The 15,612-nt window shown below is 33.7% G+C and overlaps 1 protein-coding gene, 1 non-coding gene and 1 pseudogene across 3 annotated transcripts; 2 read left to right on the top strand and 1 right to left on the bottom strand.

Moving 5' to 3' along the window:
• Nucleotides 1–111: 111 nt before the first annotated feature.
• On the bottom strand, nt 112–15,428 carry LOC120125470 (trihelix transcription factor ASIL1-like). Of its 2 annotated transcripts, XR_005516365.1 has the most exons (3): nt 15,140–15,428; nt 14,593–15,038; nt 112–127 (listed from the first exon to the last, which is right to left on the bottom strand). XR_005516365.1 is itself a non-coding variant. In XM_039143908.1 (2 exons), the coding sequence occupies exon 2, from the start codon at nt 14,579–14,581 to the stop codon at nt 13,409–13,411; it is 1,173 nt and encodes a 390-aa protein (XP_038999839.1). In that variant the 5' UTR covers nt 14,582–15,038; nt 15,140–15,422; the 3' UTR covers nt 13,244–13,408. The 2 variants fall into 2 exon arrangements, 1 of the variants encoding a protein (XP_038999839.1); XM_039143908.1 differs by lacking the exon at nt 112–127 and having other exon boundaries at nt 13,244–15,038; nt 15,140–15,422.
• Nucleotides 2,365–2,515, top strand: LOC120125497. The gene has a single exon (XR_005516368.1). It is a non-coding gene; the product is annotated as a U4 spliceosomal RNA (small nuclear RNA).
• Nucleotides 4,788–9,800, top strand: LOC120125469 (annotated as a pseudogene).
• Nucleotides 15,429–15,612: the final 184 nt, after the last annotated feature.

Genomic DNA, 15,612 nt, shown 5'->3' on the forward strand with positions numbered 1-15,612 from the left:
TTATTTTGCTCATCCAACTGTTTTATCTCTAACAGCTATATGAAGTGACTTTTTTTAATAATATATAATGATAATATATATTTTTATTAATATTTATTTATGATGTGTAATAATTAAAATAAAAATTCTTAAATTTTGTTCCTAAACACTAAGCCCAAATTACAACCCCACCCTCACCCTCCAACCCCCATCGTCACACCCTACCATTGTCATGATCTATCTCAACTGAAGCTTCCACAACTTTTTTTTGTCATCGGAAAACACCCTCTATAAACACCACTAAATCAGATATACAAGGCAAGTCAATATCTATAAATAAAACATTGAAATATCAAATTAAAGTCCCATTGATCAGAGCTTAGTTTCTTGTAGCAGAGCAAAATAAAAATACAATAAAAGCAAAACAAGGGAAAACTAAGAATATAAAAAAAGAGGGGACGTGATGTATGAATAAAAGAGGAGTGCGAACGACAGTTCAATGACGAATGATTGAGATCAAAGAAAAAAAATCAAAAGATTCAACGTTATATCCATGAAGTTTAAGGGATTTTTAGGTTAAATAGACAACAAATTTGCGTTCAATGAGACAAAATGAGTTAGTGAAAAATTTGGAGATTATTGGCTATTGTCAACGGCGGTCGACAGTGATCGATGGTGGTCGATCGTAACAAACGGTCGAAATTCTACGATGGTGAGAGAAAATGGAAGGAATAAAAAGAAGAGAATAAGAGAAGAAGGAAAATGAAGGAAATTTTGGGTTTTTATATAGATGTAAAACGACATCGTTTTGGTAGAAATTTAGTTTTTAAAAATAGCATTGTTTTGATGTCGTGTGACATGTCATAATGTCGTTAATTATTTAATGACGGGGTGACCAAAATTGAAGCAATGTAAAAGTTTATTGAACAATTTGAAAAAATTGTAAATTTTATGAATAAAATAGGAACGAGAGTAAAGTTTAGCGATGAACATTGTAATTTACCGTTTTTATAAAGTAAATTCCTTTTGGCAATTTGCAATTTTTTAATGGTACATATTCAATTATTAATGCCATTAGTATTTAAAAAGTATATTAATTTTTATAGTATACATAAATTACAAAATTTATTTTTATATTTTAATCTAGTTAATCTTTAAATTTAAAATTTTAATCCTAACCTAAATAGTAATCATATTTATCAACTCAAATATCATTATCAGTTCTTTTATTGTGTATTAATTTTTTTAAAGAAATTAATAATTTTAACTATGTATTTTTTCGATAGTCGTCACAGTTAATCATCATTCATTATCGATCGGTAACATTAGTATCAAAATATTCACATTTCATTCTTTTTCCTTTTTTAGGTTTGATTTCTCATAAAGCTCACTCAAAATTGACAAAAATTCATTTAAAAGTTTGGCATGCTAATACTTTGATCTCTTACAATGACTGTTTGATGAGACTGGATTTGAGGTATGTTGTTCGTTTTCCCGAAATAATATTTCTCACCATTTGAATTTTCAAACAAACACCTCAAATCTAAGAAAGTCCTTAAACCCCTAAAAATTATAGTTTTTTTTTGTTTTTTTTTTCGATTTAAAGTGAGTTTCGTAGAAAAGCAATCATAGATAGAAAGAGGTGTGAGATGTTAACCTTTTTTGTATCAATCTTGCCATGAAAGAAAACCAGTAATAGTCGGTGCTTGGTTGCCGGTGACGATCGAAAAATGCAATGCAAAATGATGTTGTTTTGAGCAGTAATCGTCTTCGTCAAAACAACGTTTTGTTCACGTCATCACGCAATTTGAATTTTAGCGGTCCAATGACATATTGAAGTTAACATTAAAATTCAATATTATAATTGAAGAAATTAAAAGTTAACAATTAGTGCCAGATTTGATATCATAATAGTCAGTAAGTGAGCATGAACCCCAATGACTTCGATAGTAATGTAATTGTTGTTATTCTTTGAAGTATCGAGTTCGAGCACCGGGAATGTTAGACCTACGAGCATTGAATGTCAAATGATTAAGAGTTGTCTTTGAACAAATATTATATTGTACTTACCCCAAATTAATAAAAAAAATCTTAGTAAAAGATTACTATTAGAGGTCCGGAGTGTGAGCGTTCAATATTATCTTGTACTTATTTATATTAATAAAAAAAATCATATTAAATGAAATTAAAAAAATGCTCATATTAGAGAAGGAAGTTGAAGAATCCGGAAGACTAATAACTGCATCTTTCGTAGATGAAGAGGAGGTTTTCGGATGCTCATATTAGACAGATTGTCAATTAATAGGAATTTCCATACCGGTTGGAGAATAAATTGACGAGTCTTGCATCTACTATAAAACGGAGATAATAAACAATGTGATAAGCATCTTTGTGCTTGGGACAATGGCGTAGCCAGTTAGCTAATAACCGAGGCGCGTCTATTACTGGTTGAAAATTATTTCCAAACCCCTTCTTAGGCCCGGGTTTATCCTTGGCCTTTGAGAATTTTTGGAAGGACTACCTTAGGGGTAAAGTCTTACAATTTTTAATTTTTAAAATTTTATCTATAATTAATACCACACTAAATATATTAGCTCCTTTAAAACAAATCTAAGATACCGAAAGAAAGCCGGTTAAATATCATTATTATTCAAGCTTTCCTTGCAAGAAATATTCAATTTGTCAAAAAAAATATTTTTTTTACAGTAGAGGTCTACAACTAATATTGGACGATAGGCAGATTTAGGGTTGTTTGTTTATTTCAGAATGATTAAGCGCTTAATGATTCAGAGGCTCTGTGTGAATTAGCTCTGAATGTGACATGTTGTTTGATAATGGCTCTGAATCATTCAAAATGCACTTATGTGTTGAATCATTCAACACTGTTTTGCTGAATCAATCAGCACTAAATCATTCAGAGATGAAAAACAAACGCGTTGAATGTTGAATGGTTCAACGTTCAGCACTGAATGGTTCCATTCAGAGCCAAACAAACAGCCCCTTAATTTGAACATAAGCCTAAATAGAATAAAAATATTATTATTGTACTTTCTCAAATTACTTGATAAATAAATTACGAGAATAAAAAAATCTTCACGACTTTATAAGTAAATAAGTTTATGTATGATGAATTTGAAATGAACATGATGGTAGGCTTTCATTCTTTTTGAGACTCTAAATCAAGGGAAATGACATCTTCATCTATCAAACTAAGAACATAAGGAAAATGTTCAAAAATTATGGGTCGGAGGATTTCAAAACTCATAGAACTATAAAGTTTGACAAAAATATGATTATAAACATGCATATGTTAAATTATACATGTCAATTATTGGCTCTTTATTTATCTTATCGTAAGTAAATCAAATATAATATTTAATGTTTGATTGTGTGTTAGATATAAATTTTGTCTTCGTGAATTTCATTTACAAACCATTAAGAGGATATTTTGATGCATTAGAGACATTGATATTTGCTATCCTAGAGACTTAAATTTTAATTTGCATATATTATCAGATGTGATTTTAAAGGTTGTAAATTAGATAGAAAAGCACATTCGGTAGATGTCAATTTCTTGACATGTTAATTTCATGATTTTCAAATAAATATATTAGTTGCGTTATCAACTATCGAGACACAATACATTTTAATTGATAGTCATTGTGTATACATTTCATGAATGAAACAACTCATGAACTATGGAATTGATATTGATACTATTCCTATGAAGTGTAATAATTCCAAATCATTTATCTAACATTTTATGATTAAACACATTGAAATTAGATAATATTTTATTAGAGATTATACCCTAAAAGAAATGTAGTTATAGAATATATAAACACTTTACATCAAATAACCAATACTTTCATTAAGTCTTTGAATAATAATATTTTAGACCTCTACCTCTACTGTAAAAAAAATAAAATTTTGACAGATTGAATATGTCTAGCAAGGTAAGCTTGAATATTAATGATATTTAACCTGCTTTCTTTCAATATCTAGGGTTTATTTTAAAGGAGTTAATAAGTTTAAAGTGGTGTTAATAAATGAGAAAATTGTGAAAACTAAAAATTATAGGGCTTTATCCCGAAGGGAGTCCTTCCATAAATTCTCAAAGGCCGAGGATAAATCCAAATTTTTTTATAATTATATTTTTTTTTTCAAAATGACATCTACATTTTAATTACTTTGCTATTTTGATCATCCAACTATTAACTAATACTGGAAAGATGATTCAATTTTTTCCACTTAATGCGATCACTCAATTATTAACTATGAGATTTTAACTGAAAACGGTTGGGTGTGAGTAGTTGTTGAATGTGAACGGGAGTTCTTTCAAAATGAGTTTTAGTTTATGTGATATAAGATTTCTTAAAGTCAACAATAAAAAATGAATAACAAAAATAAAGTTGACTAAGGAGTTGGAAATGAACTATTTGAAAAATAAAGGAATTGTTTTTCTACAAATAAAAAATGATGATTAAATCCACACAATTAAAAAGGTACAGGGGCTAATATCAAATTTTACCCCTAGAAATTCGAACTTTTTTGCCATTTGTATCCCTAAAGCATGCCTCCAATTCAAATAAGCAATCACGATATTCATAAAAAACCCATTTCCATTTAAAAGAAGAAAAAAAATCAGAAACCCAAATGAAAGCGCAACCCTAAAGAATTCAAAAGAGTCTGCTTTGTGGAGATCTTTCTAGAAGCTAGAATCTCTAGAGATCTCTAGTCGTGGTTGGTCCACTAAATTCCATGAATGAACTCGCTCAAACCTTTATAAAATAAAACCCCAAAATGAATCTAGCAGTTTTTATTATTTAGAAAAAAAATCGAAAATTCCACACAAACCCTCATTAATAAAGCGCCCCCTCAACTCTCTTTTGGCTTCGTGAGGCTCTATCTTGAACGCATAAAAAATATTTGCAGTACTCCTTTGGGCTCTAGTCTACCCTTTGAAGGTACGATCGCCCGCCTTTGCACTTTGCAGTTCTGTCGATCTCTTTAATTGTTGCTGTTGCATTTTACTTTTTCCGTCGTAAATTGTAGATCTGTTTCGTTCTAGATTTGGCGCGTTGTGAAAAAATCGCTTAGATATTTGTTTGTCTTCAGATTTAGCTGTTTCCAGAGAATCAGGTAGTTTTCTTATTTGATTTCTATTTGTTCTTCATATTCAACTCATTTTTTCCCGTAGGAATTTCTTTGACGTTTGAAGTAGTAATCTTAGGTTGATTTGAACGCGATTTATAGTTTGTCAATGCAAGCAATTTTCATTTCTGATTAATTTTAGTTAAAAAGGACTGTTCATTTTGGGTTGAAATGTGATTGTTAAAGTTTTAGAGTTGGTTTACAATTGTTTGATTTATGTTTGTGCATTACTTTTTTATTTGTTTAATTTTTTTTTGGTTTTTTCAACTTAAGTGTTGTGGTTGTTGTATCTCCGCTTAGATGTAGGTAGCACTTGCCTCTGAGCCTTATTTGGTTTGTGTTCTTGTGAATGATAAACTCCATATGAGTCTTAAAATGGGAACAAAGAGGGGGAATGTTTATTGAATCTTAAAGTGATCCTTATTGTATGTATTTAAGAGCAATCACCCTATGAGCTCAAGCCCATGGAATCTTAAGCAGCAATTTTTTGCTCCTAAAAATGGGAATATACTGATATGACTGTGATCGATGCAATGTGTTACTTATTAATTCTGCAATTATGCTCCATTAGCTATATTTTCTGACACCATGAACGCAAGCCCATTGAATTTGACTTGGAGTCTTGAGCAGTAATTTTTTGCTCATTATAAATGAGAATATACTTATATCACTGTGATTGGTGCATATGTTATTTATTAAATGTGCAGTTGCACCAATAGCTAGGTTTCCTGCTTAATATTTCTATGTACGTATGTATACATACACATACATACATATATACATATATTCTTATTACCTTTTGGTTTCTTGGATGCCAGATTGATTTTATTGATATAGTAAAGTCGTGTAATTTCTGCTGAAAATGAGCGTTGTTGGGTTTGATTTTGGCAATGAGAGCTGCATTGTTGCTGTTGCGAGGCAGAGAGGAATTGATGTCGTTCTTAATGATGAATCAAAGCGTGAAACTCCAGCTATTGTTTGCTTTGGGGACAAGCAGAGATTCATTGGTACTGCAGGGGCAGCATCTTCTACAATGAATCCTAAGAATTCAATTTCTCAGATAAAGAGGTTAATTGGCCGTCAGTTCTCAGATCACGAGTTGCAAAGAGATCTCAAGTCACTGCCCTTCAATGTCACCGAGGGCCCTGATGGATATCCTTTGATTCATGCTCGATATTTAGGTGAAATGAGAGCTTTTACCCCAACCCAAGTTTTGGAATGGTTTTGTCGAATTTGAAAAGCATAGCCGAGAAGAATCTGAATGCAGCTGTGGTGGATTGCTGCATTGGAGTTCCTGTATACTTCACTGATCTTCAAAGAAGGGCTGTATTAGATGCTGCCACAATTGCAGGCTTGCACCCCCTTCGCTTGATTCATGAAACTACAGCAACAGCATTGGCTTATGGTATCTATAAAACTGATTTACCTGAAAATGACCCATTAAATGTTGCCTTTGTTGATATTGGGCATGCTAGTATGCAAGTTTGTATTGCTTCCTTCAAGAAGGGGCAACTCAAGATCTTAGCTCATTCATTTGACCACTCTTTGGGTGGTAGAGATTTTGATGAAGTTCTGTTTCAGCATTTTGCTGCAAAATTTAAAGAGGAATACAAGATTGACGTCTTCCAGAATGCTAGGGCTTGTATTAGGCTCCGGGCAGCTTGTGAGAAGCTAAAGAAGGTGCTTAGTGCCAATCCTGAGGCACCTTTGAATATTGAGTGCTTGATGGATGAGAAGGATGTCAGGGGTTTCATTAAGAGAGAGGAGTTTGAGCAGATCAGTGCTCCAATTTTGCAACGTGTGAAAAGGCCACTTGAGAAAGCGATTGCTGATGCTGGACTTGCTTTTGAAAATGTTCATATGGTTGAGGTTGTTGGCTCAGCCTCTCGTGTTCCTGCTATTCTGAAAATCCTCACAGAGTTCTTTGGTAAAGAGCCTAAACGCACAATGAATGCTAGTGAATGTGTTGCAAGGGGTTGTGCTTTAGAATGTGCAATTCTCAGTCCCACATTCAAAGTTCGAGATTTTCAGGTAATTTTCTACTTATGATAAATTTTGTTGTCTGTATTGAGTGTTATCTCATCTGTTCATTTACATGGTTCATTACTTAGCATTTGATTGTATTGTAGTTTGATTTGGAGCTCTTACTTTTTATCAGTTTCGTTGATGGGATATTTTTCTTTCTACCTTTTCTGTTCCTCATATTCCCATCGTTGTTGCTGCAAGTGGTATAGTCAATGTCATGCCCTTTTCCTCTTTCTATATTTGAACACAGCTGACCTCTTAACACCTTTGATTTGTAAAGGTCAATGAGAGCTTCCCTTTCCAAATCTCACTATCATGGAAGGGTTCTGGTCCGGATGCTCAGACTGGAGGAGCAGAACAACAACAACTGGTTTTTCCAAAGGGAAATCCAATACCCAGTGTCAAGGCTGTGACATTCCACAAAACAAGTACTTTCACCGTTGATGTTCAATATTCTGATGTTAATGATTTGCAGGCCCCGACAAAGATCAGTACTTACACGGTAATAAATTCATAAATGATAATCAACCTCTTCCGATTAGCTTTTGTTTTCTTTTTACTTGAGCTTAAGGGTAACTTGTTACTTGTCCAACCTTTACATTTGTTATAATTTGTTGCATTTGTTAAATGGCAGATTGGGCCTTTTCCCACAATAAGAAGTGAACGACCAAAATTGAAGGTCAAAGTTCGCCTGAATTTGCATGGAATTGTGTCCCTTGACTCAGCAACTGTAAGTAGTTTTGAGTTAACTTTTCAAATTTTTATTATATCTGAAACGTGATTTTTCTTTTTTTCCGCTTTCTTGACTACTTTAATGTAATTTTAGCTCTTGGAAGAGGAAGAAGTTGAAGTTCCAGTTTCAAAAGAGCCTGAAAAGGACAATTCTAAAATGGAGACTGATGAAGCACCTAGTGGTACTGCTGCTCGAAGTGCCAATGAGACAGATGTTAACATGGAAGATACGAAGCCTACAGCTGATGCAGCAGGGGTTGAAAATGGCGTTGCTCAGTCAGGTGACAAGCCTGTGAAAGTGGAGACTGATACTAAAGTAAGTGATTATTCTCTGCTATATATGCATGAATATGCAGAGGTGGTGGTGTAGCCTTTAAGGCAGACTTACTCCTGAACCAAAAATGTTTTATGTGGCTGGTACTTATGTGGAATACTTTTATTCCTGGGTTTTGTGTGGTTTGGTCGGTTGGTTTACGTATCTGTTCTGCCTTTCATATAGGTTGAGGCTCCCAAGAAGAAGGTGAAGAAAACAAATGTCCCAGTGGCAGAGTTGGTCTATGGTGCAATGATAGTTGCAGATGTTCAAAAGGCAGTAGAGGAGGAGTTCGAAATGGCTTTGCAAGATAGAGTTATGGAAGAAACCAAGGATAAAAAGAATGCTGTTGAGGCTTATGTATATGACATGAGGAATAAGGTATGATGCTGTCTACTAATTTTCTGAATCCTAGAATTGTTTCTTGGCTGTCATGATCTTGAAACTGATTATCCCTTGTGTCTTCACTCTTCAGCTTAGCGATAAATACCATGATTTTGTTACTGCTCCGGAGAAGGAAGAGCTTATGGTTAAACTTCAAGAAACTGAGGATTGGCTATATGAAGATGGAGAAGATGAAACAAAGGGTGTTTACGTTGCCAAGCTTGAAGAGCTTAAGAAGGTAATAATTGTTCTTCTTTTGACTTACTCAGGTTGATTATATACATAATGTGCCTGACAGGTTGTCTAAATTTTGAAGCAAGGGGATCCTATCGAAGAATGTTTCAAAGAGTATACTGAGAGGGGAACTGTCATCGATCAACTTGCTTACTGTATTAACAGTTACAGGGAGGCAGCAATGTCAAATGATCCCAAATTTGATCACATTGAACTTGCCGAGAAGCAAAAGGTATAGACTTGGTCCCTTTATTGCACTCCATTCCCTCCTGTTAGTGCTGAGATCTAATTCTTTTGGTGCATTGCAATTACAGGTGTTGAACGAGTGCGTAGAAGCTGAGGCCTGGCTGAGAGAGAAAAAACAGCAGCAGGATCAACTTCCCAAGTATGCCACTCCAGTTCTCTTGTCGGCTGATGTGAGAAAGAAAGCTGAAGCATTAGATAGGTACGCCGCTGTTTCACATGCTTAAGGTTTTGTATCCAGTATTTAGTTTATTTTGTGCCCTGCGCAAAGTAATGTATCCCCCCTTCACGCATCTTATATGGTTATAGATGTTCATGTCTACATTTGATATGATGCCTGGTTCTGAGATATGAATTTGCGTCGAACAGGTTCTGCAGGCCTATAATGATGAAACCCAAGCCAACTAAACCAGCCTCACCTGAAACACCAGCAACCCCGCCACCTCAGGAAAGCGAGGGTCAGCCCCAGGGTGCAGATACCAATGCAAGCCCCAACCGCAACGTGCCTAGTGAAAATGCAGCCCCAGGTAGTGGTGAGGCACCTCCTGCTTCTGCAGAACCAATGGAAACCGAGGGTGCATCTACTACTACATAAATTATTAGCTGAAAATTTCGTTCGTATGTGTAAACCCACTATTTTCGAGAAAGTTTGAGACCAACTCCTGGTACGTTATCGGTTGGGTTATTTGGGGTCATGATTTAGTAAAGCCGTCTCTTTGCATTGCTTGCATGCCGATATTTGTTTTCATTAAGACGGAGTCTTTAGAATCCTGGTTTTATCAAAGAGGGTTTTTAAGAGAAAAAAGAGCTACATCTATTGTGGTTTCCTTGCCAAAAGTTTAATCTTTTAAAGGATACAACAAGTGCTAAAGGAATAGGATTTTCTGTTGGTATTGTTTTTGGATTTTCTTAAAATCTGTCTTCTCATAATGTCTATTGAATAGATTTCCCATGCAACAAGTCCTTCGTTTTTGGTTTCGAGATTTCCTCATTCTACACTTCCCTTTCGTTTTCCGAAACCAAATAATAACTGCAACAAATTTTCATACTTTTGGTTGAATAGGAAATTTGAAAAGTTAAGAAGTTTAGTTGAAAACGAGAACAGAAATCCCGTGTGTTAAATTGGCACTTTGCTCTTTTGGCAATTTTGCTCCGATGGAGCGTTGAAAATAAAGAAGGGCTGAAATAGGGTAGGAGAAAAATTATTTCCTACACTTTCTCAATCTATACACTTCCGTTCTTCTGGTTGCTTATAGAATCCTCCGTGCGCTGCACATTTGAAGCTTCAAACATGAATCCGAGTTTCTTCGACACAGTACCCCAAGTGCTTGAAGAGCCCTTGTCTTCTCTATTTCTTACCTCATGTTTGAGCATTCTTTAAAAGGTATAAATACATAATATCTTTCGTATCATACAATCTGACATTTATTAAAATTTAGAACATTAAATCACCATTTTAATATCTTTACAAAATGTATTTATACAATGTAAATCCTAAAAGTTACATAGACTATAAAAGAATTACAACCTTTTAAAATAATTTTCTTTCATTATTTTAAAGATAAAATGCATAATTTTTGTTTATAGAATTAAATATTTGATCATCAAAAAATCTTTATTTCATAAGAATTTTAAGTTGAATAAATTTTATCATCAATTAGTTTTCAATCAATAAAATTTAATTTAAATTTTAATTAAACTTAACATTATATTTAACCAGGTAGGTTATGTGAGGATAATCCTTGCATTGGAGAATGGACAGCGGCCTTGGCTGAATTATGTGAGGATAATCTGGCATTGATTGTGAATCGTTTTTGCATGCAATGCATTGAAAGGGTGCATTAAAGTATCAAATTGAATAAACAATTAAATAAATTATATATAAAAAAGCATGTGCAAATCTTGTCTTGTCGAGTTTTGGCACAAGAACAGGCTGAACAACATGTCAATAACAACGATACACATACGTATGTGTTCATGCTTGATGACTACAACGTCTATATATTTGTACTTCTTCGTGTTTGACGAATAATGATGTAATATCTTTAATTGTTCATTATATTAAAAGGTCATGTTTAAACACATAAAAAATTTAATATTTAATCGACGCGAGATTTGATAATACGAATCTTAAATTGATTAAATATTAATTTTCTAAATACTTAAATATAACTTTTTAATATATGCTTAAGTCACCGAAGATAAGACTTACATATATTATTTAACCTATGCTAGTTTTAACATGTGTATTGGACTTGTACTGTGAATGTTGTTTTTTTCCTTTGGATAAAAATTCACTTATTTTTTCTTATTTTTTGTTTAATACTTTTTTCTTTGTGGTCCCTGATTACTCGTGTACTAATGAATGAGATGAGACACTTATTTCTTAAATAAGTAATCTTTTAAATATATTTTTTATAAATAATTAAAAATTATATATATATATATATATGAAGCTCAAACACTCATAAGCTTACACCAATAAATATTTTCTTTCTTCTCAAAATTTTTAACCTTCTTTTTCAATTCAACCTAACATGATTTTAACAAGTGTCTAAAGTAAATGTACAACATTTCATTTCAAAATTATTTCTAAGTTATTTGTTGAAAAAATTGTTATATTCATTAATAAGTTGTTTAAGTCTTTCATCTTTTTACCTATCTCATCACTGTAATTAGGATTAATTTTTAGTAATTGGAGTTTGATTTCATTTACAAATAGATAAATATTCATAATCAATGTGTTTGAGATTACTTTTCACGAAAATGAGAATAAAAAACCATAGATCAAATATGATACACATGGAATAGATGTGTATTGAAAATAGTAGTGTTTGAAACTTAAAAGCATTCTTTTTTATTAATCTAAGGTAATTACAAATCGTATTTGTTTTAAAAATTCTCAATTGTTTGATAATGAAAGCTCAAACATTTTTGCAATTTCTTCTGTTCGAACTTAGGACCTCTAAAAATAACAATCATCCTTTTACTACTAAGGTATCTTAGTTCGTACATCAAGTGATCTCAGTGGTAAAAAAATTATTGTTATTCTTTGAAGTCCCGAGTTTGAGCACCATGAATATCAAGAGTGTGAGCATTAGATGTCAAATGACTGAGAATTATCTTTAAACAGATATTGTATTTTACTTACTCATATTACTCCCAAAAAAAAAACTTAAAAATGAAACCATTTTTTGTAATCTTTCCTTTATTTTCCTAAAAAACCGAAGGGAAGAATATTTTCCTAAAAAAATCAAAGGAGAGAAAGGAAGAAGATGAACTGAGACTGCATGTCGCACATTTATCAGACAAACTATTTCTTAACGAACGATCTAAAAATGAAAACTGATAACTTTCGAAGTTGGCAGTTCGTATTGGTTGAATTTCCAATTACTATTCATGTGAAGTAGGGTGGTCTATATCCACCGAGGGCAAATAATGCGGTGATCATACTGGCATTGGGACAATGAACTGTAGCTTTGCCTACATCACAACCTTAGTGGAGATGAGCATCAAATGTTGTAATGCTTTTATTCAACTTATCTGAACTTTTATAATACAAAAGTAAATTCTATATTTTGGAATTAGAAACTAGGGTAAACTACACGTTTAATACCTCAACTATCATATTATTCCATCTTGATCACTCAACAATCTTTTGTTTCAAAATCTTATCTAATGTTACGTTTTGATTTCATTTTGATTACCTCCGTTAAAAAATTAACAATGATATTGACAAGTCACCATAAAATAATATCACATCATTAAAAAAATTTAGAAAATATATATGTATCAACAATTCTACTTTTTTAACAATGAGCGATCAAAATAAAACCAAAACGTAACGTTAGGTATATTTTGAAATAAAAGTAATAGTTGAGGAACTAAAAGTGTACTTTACCCTAGAAACAATAGAATTTGACCTGCAGATGATAACTTATAAGACAACAATCCTAATCTGCATATAAATAAAGCACAAAAATGCAAAAGAACACAGGAAAAAGTTTAATGGTTTCTAGCTAGTAACTATTAAGAGGGCTTAGATAACTGCATTACTTCTCATACTTATTGAACCAGAAACATTCAATACAACTCCGTTTTTAAGAGGGCGAAACGATCGCCGTTCATCTATAATATACAATTCTGCTAGTGATGATGAAGCAACGATTCTGCTCTAAATTCACTAAAAGTTTCTACTTGGTTTTGAGTGGTGCAGTATGACAATCGTGTTATTATTTCTCTCATAACAGCAATTTGCAGAGGGCTCCAATATCATTATACAACAACATTTGGCAGTTAAAATCAAATGAATGTTATAAAGAAGATAAGTGGGTTTTGCATATATTACCCACTAGCATTCTCGGCAGATATGTCGTTCGCCTCGTCATTACTGCGTTGCATTTTCGCAATTTCGGCCTGTGCTCTCTCCATGATCTGCCTCTTCTGTGTTTCCAACTCCCTGTGAAAATCCATTCTCATCTGCTCCAATTCCAGCATCTGCTGCCTTTTACTATTCTCAATCTTTTCGTATATGTCGCTAAATTTCTGAATAGAATCCGCAAGCAGTCTGACCGAAGAACCCTCGGCAGATTGCCTCCCGAATCTTCTCTTTTTAGGTGGCAGACCATCTGAGACATTCTCCTCACCGTCGGTGGAATCAGAGTTTGCTGGACTATCCCTCATTTCATCCAAACCATTTGCTCGGTTCAAATAAACCCGAGGGTTCATGAATACATATTCACCCGAGTCAAACCCGCAAGAGAGCTGGCCCTGCTGTGGAGGAGTTGACATCAACATATCCATCTTCTTGAAATAAACCCATTTACTAGTGGTAGCACCAGTCTCCGCTAGCATAGCCTTCTCCTTTTTATATTTCTTCTTCAAAGTATCCAAACGATTCCGGCATTGTGTCTCGGTTCTTTCTATCTTTGAAATCTCTGAAACCTTCTCTGCAACTTCTTGCCATTCCTCGGTCCGAAGGCTCTTCCTCCCACATTGCAAAAAGTGGTCACCCCAGGAATCTAGCAAAACAAATGTCTCGTGCTCGGTCCAATCCGTAAGAGAATTCCTCCCACCATATGCAGGCTTTACCACCGATGGTGATGGAACTGCCGGTGCAGTTACTCGAGGAGCAAATTCGTAACTTGACACCAAACTTTTCAATTTCCTCTTTTTCGGATGCTTCCCCAAGTCACCACCTTCATCCTCATCCTCATCCTCATCCTCATCCTCATCCTCATCCATCAAGTCATCATCCTCGTCGTCGTCATCGTCAATCACACCTTTTCCTACATATCGAACACCATTATTTCGGTTAGGATTTTCGTCTTCCTCCCCCAAATCATCAGCTTCGTCGTCCTCATCTTCCTCGTCATCAACATAATGATTCCTTATCGGCCCAGAAAATGGAACATTTCTTACCTGAAGCTTTTGGCGATTCGAAGAACCATAACCCTGCCGGTGACTAATACCGTAAGGATTTGGAGGATATCTAGCATCATCCTCAATGTCATCCATTGGGGGGGAACTCGGCTAAAAAATGAGACAACACTAAAGTATCCCTAACAAAATTCAACCCAATCTCAAAAACAAAATTTGTAATCACAGATGCTTCCTCGTCCAATCAATCTTCAAGAACAACACAACAGCCAATATTGTTTTGCCAAAAACAATCCATTCTCATCAACATTCCTAAAAATCTCGAATATTTTCTTGTTAAAAAAAGAAATAATTGCAAAATTATGCATCCACCTTTATTACAGAATCAAATAACAAAACCCCATAAAAGATTGATTTTTTAAAAGTTTTTTTAACTCTAAACCATGCAATTCCCAAACTTTCAACACCCAAGTTCACAAAATCAAACCCCTCAATGTTAATTTACCAAATCCAGAAATAGAAAAACCAATAAATTTCCAATTCTTCTCTTCTGTCTGATCCCTTTTACTTTCCAGCTGTTGATCACTGATTCATCCTTCACCCACCAAAAAAAAAATCAAATTCCAATTAAACCCTCATCAAAATAAAAAACCGTAATATCAATTCAGAATCCAGTTTAACTAAATCAAGATTTACCTGACAAAATCTCAAAATGCCCAAACTTCTCTTAAACATCAAACTTTAATTGAAGCACCAAGGAGAATCTAGCTCAAAAAATAAGGAAAATGAATCGCTTCGTTTCTTTTTCTTGGGGGAGAGGATTTGTCAGGGGAAGGGGAGAAAACAAACTGTGAATATGGCCAGTGTAAAAAACTTGGAACGGGAAAAATAATAATTGAGGGATGAAAGAGAATTGCTGCAATTGTACGCCTTGTTCCTAATATTTTTGGATAACAGGCCTTGATATTTACGGGCCCATTGATTAAGGGCCTTTGGTATGGGTAGAAAATTTGATTTTGATCGGGATGGAATATATATTTAGATCGAATCAAGGGTAAATTATTCTAAACACTACAAAATTTTAGGTTTAATATTTATTTTAATATTGAAATTTAAATCGATACGATTATATCACTGAATTTTATTTTTAGCTCCAATTATAATATGAG

The sequence above is a fragment of the Hibiscus syriacus genome, unplaced genomic scaffold (assembly GCF_006381635.1).
Source record: "Hibiscus syriacus cultivar Baekdansim isolate YM2019G1 unplaced genomic scaffold, ASM638163v2 tig00110430_pilon, whole genome shotgun sequence".
Lineage (NCBI taxonomy): Eukaryota > Viridiplantae > Streptophyta > Magnoliopsida > Malvales > Malvaceae > Hibiscus > Hibiscus syriacus.

Coding starts and splice junctions, on each gene's coding strand:
- LOC120125470 (XM_039143908.1), bottom strand. CDS start 14,581: ATGGATGACATTGAGGATGATGCTAGATATCCTCCAAATCCTTACGGT.